Raw genomic sequence first — 6,541 nt, 5'->3', positions numbered from 1 at the left:
TTCACATTGCTACACGTGTAATAACCATCCTGTCAGAGCAGGATATATACATCTTCACATTGCTACATGTGTAATAACCATCCTGTCAGATCAGGACATATACATCTTCACATTGATACATGTGTAATAACCATCCTGTCAGATCAGGACATATACATCTTCACATTGCTACATGTGTAATAACCATCCTGTCAGGACATATACATCTTCACATTGCTACATGTGTAATAACCATCCTGTCAGTTCAGGACATATACATCTTCACATTGCTACATGTGTAATAACCATCCTGTCAGATCAGGACATATACATCTTCACATGACTACATGTGTAATAACCATCCTGTCAGGACATATACATCTTCACATTGCTACATGTGTAATAACCATCCTGTCAGAGCAGGATATATACATCTTCACATTGCTACATGTGTAATTACCATCCTGTCAGAGCAGGATATATACATCTTCACATTGCTACATGTGTAATAACCATCCTGTCAGATCAGGATATATACATCTTCACATTGCTACATGTGTAATAACCATCCTGTCAGAGCAGGATATATACATCTTCACATTGCTACACGTGTAATAACCATCCTGTCAGATCAGGATATATACATCTTCACATTGCTACATGTGTAATAACCATCCTGTCAGAGCAGGATATATACATCTTCACATTGCTACATGTGTAATAACCATCCTGTCAGAGCAGGATATATACATCTTCACATTGCTACATGTGTAATAACCATCCTGTCAGATCAGGATATATACATCTTCACATTGCTACATGTGTAATAACCATCCTGTCAGAGCAGGATATATACATCTTCACATTGCTACATGTGTAATAACCATCCTGTCAGAGCAGGATATATACATCTTCACATTGCTACATTTGTGACATGAAAAAGTCACGCTTCTGCCATGACTGCTTATGCGCATCTGACACTTCTCGTTTCCATGGCAACCACATTGCTGTTGTTTGAAAAAGCGTTGTTGCTCTAAAATGTTGGGTGTGAGGGTGATGACAGATGTACGAGGGACAGCCATATTTAACTATAACAAAAGTGCAAATTGCACATATATAAATTTGAAATATGTCTTTTTAGATAATTATGACGTTATTATAGAGGGGAAGTTAAAAAGTCTGTGTTGGGACAAGCCCAAAACAGTTAAATTCTGGCACATTTGAATTTTCAACATACTGAAAAAGTATTAAAATGTCATCATTGAGACACAAATATTTTTTCATGGCTAACACAACCTAAGTCTCACAAACACAATATCTTTTCTTTTTAAAAAGCATCTTTTTCTTGACAATCTACCCTGGGCACAGAAAAGCTCCCTTAACTGAAGAATCCCCCCCCCCCCCCGTTTCCTCCCGGAGGAGGGGAGGCGACGGAGAACGTACGCCAGCGTTTGGTGCGCATGCGCGTCGGCGAAGTCGGACGCCATGTTGGATTTACGGCGGAGTCGGGCTGTGATTTTGTGACACCGTATGTTTTCAAACGTTCGTTTTGGCGTATTTTCGTCCGCGCCGGCGTCCGCCAACTAGACGCGATCGGGAGCCCGAACGGCCGTTCAGACGATGAACTCCAGCGTCGACCTGTCCCGGCGGAATCCGCAGGAGGATTTCGAGCTGATCCAGAGGATAGGAAGCGGCACGTACGGAGATGTGTACAAGGTAAGAGCCGCCGCCAGGCTAGCTCCCAGCGGCTAACTCGCCGCAGCTTGTTTTCGTGGCACCGTTGCCACCAAACTAAGCAGCGCGGCCACTCGTTCGTGGCGAGGGCACGTCGGGCCCCCGGCCCCCGGCCCCGCGTTGCCGCGCAAGGCGGAGGAATGTCGCGGCGCTCCGCGGCCGCTTCGAAAGGCGCAGGAAGAATGACAGCTGCCCGCCGTAGGAAATCCAGTTTGGCCAAAAGCTCCCCAGCAAGCATCAACAAAACACTCCTCCCTCCCCCCCTCTCCCTCCCCCCTCCTCCCCCTCCTCTCCCTCCTCCCCGGTTGTTTTCTGTCCCCGCTGCCCCGCTCCCGGAGCACGGAACTCGGGGACGGGGCTCCTCATTCGAGTCTCCTTCTCGGCTGATTTGCCGCTCGCGTTGAGCCACGGCGACGATCCGCGATGGACACAAGGCCCCGTCCTCCGAGGCGCTTCCAGCCAGGGACCGCAGGGGCTGGGAGACCAGCCTTACAGCGCTGTAATGCGGGGAGGGAGGGAGGGAGGGAGGGAGTGCGCCATCAGTCACGGAGTCTTGGTTTGTGGAAGGGCCGTTAGCAAACCGGGGCTCATTACAGCGACCTACAAGCTGCAGGCAGGAGGGTTTTGTTTGGCTAACCTGCGGATCCGGCGCAGTATTTGCTTAGCTGCAGATACATAGGCACGGCCATACCCGGGGTATAGGCACGGCCATACCCGGGGTATAGGCACGGCCATGCCCGGGGTATAGGCACGGCCATGCCCGGGGTATAGGCACGGCCATACCCGGGGTATAGGCACGGCCATGCCCGGGGTATAGGTACGGCCATGCCCGGCCATACCCAGGGTATAGGTACGGCCATGCCCGGGGTATAGGCACGGCCATGCCCGGGGTATAGGCACGGCCATACCCGGGGTATAGGCACGGCCATGCCCGGGGTATAGGCACGGCCATACCCGGGGTATAGGCATAGGCACGGCCATACCCGGGGTATAGGCACGGCCATGCCCGGGGTATAGGCATAGGCACGGCCATACCCGGGGTATAGGCACGGCCATGCCCGGGGTATAGGCACGGCCATACCCGGGGTATAGGCACGGCCATGCCCGGGGTATAGGCACGGCCATACCCGGGGTATAGGTACGGCCATGCCCGGGGTATAGGCACGGCCATGCCCGGGGTATAGGCACGGCCATACCCGGGGTATAGGCACACCCATACCCGGGGTGGCGGCGGCATTCCAACTGGTTTTAGTGGCTTGCAGGTAGGATGGGTGGTGATTCAATTATCGTCCATCAGTGGTATTGAATCGGATGAAATTGGGCTATTGTTATTTCGTAATGCACAATTTTGTTGTCTAATGCAAATGAGAACCTGTTACCTATAATTTCTGACAAAATGAGGCCTGACGTATTATTTGAAAACTAGTTTTGGTGTGGTTTCATACTTAACAGTACTGAAGAGTTCAAGGTTATGAACCCCAGTTGGATTCTTAAACGGGATGTTGTTGCATATCGTATGAAATCCCTTAAGATGATCATGATGATAACATTTTCCATGTCACCCCGCACTAATTTCAGACTTCATCCACATTAATTCCTAAATGGGGTTTCCACATGCCCTGCTGTCTGTAATTATCTCCTCTATCTGTGGTTGTTCCCTGATAGCTAGAGCACTCGCATACCATAATACTGACTAACAAGTACTGTCACTCGTAAAAACGAATCTGACAAGTGAAAAGTAAGGCAGTTGGATGAGTAGTGTAGGTGATAGGCATAAACCTGGTCTGCCTGCCCAGTTATTTGTGGGGTACAGTTAACTTCTCAAAAATGCTTCCTTCCAGTTTGTGCTTGTTGGCGACACAACCACCATAACTCTTGCCCCCTCTGTACACCTTGTTGACAGTGGAGGCATCCAATAAGGGTAGCGGCGAATAACTCGGCTCAGTGCAAAATAGTGATACTTGGCCATAACAGTTTAGATACAGCATTGCATTGCATTGCATTGCATTTCCCTCACTCGTCATGTTGAAACACAGTTAACAGATGTTGTACAGAGGTCTGAGGAAAGGATTTCTACATCTCTTGAATGTTTGAATTTGATTTGTCCGAATGTGTACTCAGGGAAGCATACTCATATTTTAAACCTTTTGTTACACATAACTTAAAATAAATTAATTTTCTTGTACATTTTCTTTGGATTATCACAGTTTTCACATTTTACTGTTGGTAAGAGGAGATGGTGAAGGCGACAGGCATGGGTGCTAGTCCAAGAATACTGGGTGGGATGGCATCCAGCATGTTGCCTGTGCCTGTCCCGTCCATAGGGTTAGTGGTTGTGTCTGGAAGGGCATCCAATGTAAAATTTTGCCAAATCAGTATGCTGATTGACAAGACCATAAGGGATTGGTCACGGCCCTGGTTAACAACAGCCGCCATTGGTGCTGTGCCCTCACAGGGTACCAATGGAAACTCTAAAATCCTCTCTGGTGACCCCTGAGAAACAGGGAACAAGCTGAAAGAAGAAGAGGGGATGGTGGAGCCTCAGAAATATTGTCATACAGAATTGAAATAATCATGATATTTGAAAAATTGCAATATGTATCATATCGGCAAGTGTAATGGCTAGTGGTCAAATTAGGTTTTTAGCTGAATGTGTTATCCAGTTACCATTAAGTGAGCTTGAAGCAGGGTTGGTACCTTGCTGAAAGACATTTTAATTTGACATTTTACTACTGTTAGTCATAATGGCCGTCAAGCATACTTAAGCATTGCACAGAAATCAAACCTTCACCCTCAAGTCAGGGAATGACCTCATTAACCACTAGGTCATAAAGCTGTGGGTTGAAATTGCACTCTCTCAGTTATTGCTTGGTCACTCTACCTGCTAGGCTGCCCTCCCCTGGTGATGCTGCAACACCTAGCCTATGTAGAAATGTGTTGCAGTGTCCCCTGGTGATGCTGCAACACCTAGCCTATGTAGAAATGTTAACCTTCTGTGATGTTGTTGTTCTGCTTTTTAGTCCCAGTCTCTTCGTGTGTATATACCAGCAGCTGAAGTGAGACCGTGGACTTTAGGCACTGTCAGTGTCCCTAGCTCTTAAAGTATCCATTAGGGTGGGGGTGGGGGGGGGGGGCGTCCGGGTAGCATAGCGGTCTATTCTGTTGCCTACCAACACGGGGAATGCCAGTTCGAATTCCCGTGTTACCTCCTGCTTGATCTGGCGTCTCTACAGACACACTTGGCTGTGCTGCGCCGGACGTGGGTATGTGTCCTGGTCGCTGCACTAGCGCCTCCTCTGGTCGGTCGGGGTGCCTGTTCGGGGGGGAGGGGAACTGGGGGGAGGGGGGATAGCATGATCATCCCACGTGCTACGTCCCCCTGGTGAAACTCCTCAGTGTCAGGTGAAAAGAAGCGGCTGGTGACTCCACATGTATGGGAGGAGGCATGTGGTAGTCTGCAGCCCTCCCCGGATCAGCAGAGGGGGTGGAGCAGAGACCGGGACGGCTCGGAAGAGTGGGGTGATTGGCCTGATACAATTGGGGAGAAAGGGGGGGGGGAATCCTTTGGGAAGACACCCTACCTGGTTCAAGGACGCATCATGAACAGCTTCCTGCACACACTGTACTCCCCAGCCATTAAAATGGTGTAGGCTGTATTTATAACACAGCCTGAAGCTCCTGCCCCCTGTGCTTTGTCCACAAATCGAGTGCCTAGGTTGTGTCAAGGTGACAGTATTTGGTGTTTTAAGGCAGAAAGGAGGGACATTGATGCCTTCAGCTAAGACAGAGATGGACTAATGTGACAGCATCAAGACAGATGGCCCGGTGGGCTGGAGGAACACACCACTTCCTGTAGTACCTGCAGCATGCACACCACCGCAGCCCTGCAACCGTGGTGACGTGGGCTAACAGGACACACAACCGTGTACTTTGGCAATTTCTAATTTTGGCAGCTGCAGAAATGCCACCATGCCTGAGTTTAGGGAAGATGTCTGAAAGATGTAACTTGAACAGCAGTCGCATGTCCAGGTCAGCCTCACAAAGTATTGCTCAAGTGTAAAGGCCTTTGTCTCAGTAGATGGGCTGTTTGAGGTGTGTGTGTGTGTGTGTGTGTGTGTGTGTGTGTGTGTGTGTGTGTGTGTGTGTGTGTGTGTGTGTGTGTGTGTGTGTGTGTGTGTGTGTGTGTGTGTGTGTGTGTGTGTGTGTTTCGAGGCTTACTGTACTTAACAGTCTGATAAAGTTGGTGGCTGAAATGATTGTCTTCCTGCTAGACCTGTGTGTTTGTGTGTGTGTGTGTGTGTGTGTGTGTGTGTGTTTGTGTGTGTGTGTGTGTGTGTGCGTGTGAGGCGCAGCTGGGCAGCCATGGTCTTGGAATGCAGTGGTCCTCACTTCCTCTTTGTGTATGCATATTGGAGGTGGATGATTTTGTGTGTGTTTGTGGAGGGGCGCACACATGCACATTTGTGTGTCCTATTGTTTTACTTTTTTACCACAAAGGAAGAAGGTAGCGCATAAGGCCTGACTACACATGCAGAAGCACACACACAGATGGATGTATAGTCACACACACACACACACACACACACACACATACACACGCACACACTGATCCACACAGGCTGATTGCTGTATTGTCTCAGTCGACGTTAGCTGCTCAGAACCATCCTGTTGTCGTCACTGGCGGTGCCCCAGTTTGCTCCTTCACAGACGACAACACAGACCTGTTTACAGTCACAGACCCTCTAAAACACCAGTCTTTACAGCCTCTTTGCCATGGACCCCAATTAAAAATGTGTCCTCTGTTTCAGGACTCCGTTTAATAAAACCC

At 49.0% G+C, this 6,541-nt stretch overlaps 1 protein-coding gene across 1 annotated transcript in view; it reads left to right on the top strand.

Annotated features, from left to right (window-relative positions):
• Positions 1-1,472: 1,472 nt before the first annotated feature.
• Positions 1,473-6,541, top strand: part of LOC130122381 (mitogen-activated protein kinase kinase kinase kinase 3-like) — a 150,824-nt gene continuing 145,755 nt past the window's right edge. The window contains exon 1 of the mRNA XM_056291257.1: positions 1,473-1,695. Within this exon, the coding sequence (XP_056147232.1) occupies positions 1,600-1,695 (96 nt within the window). The 5' untranslated portion in view covers positions 1,473-1,599. The remainder of the gene's footprint in view (positions 1,696-6,541) is intronic.

Source organism: Lampris incognitus, chromosome 13 (genome assembly GCF_029633865.1).
Source record: "Lampris incognitus isolate fLamInc1 chromosome 13, fLamInc1.hap2, whole genome shotgun sequence".
In the NCBI taxonomy this organism is placed as follows: domain Eukaryota; kingdom Metazoa; phylum Chordata; class Actinopteri; order Lampriformes; family Lampridae; genus Lampris; species Lampris incognitus.
The sequence above is the reverse complement of the archived record's forward strand: the minus strand, read 5'-3'. Positions and strand labels throughout refer to the sequence as shown.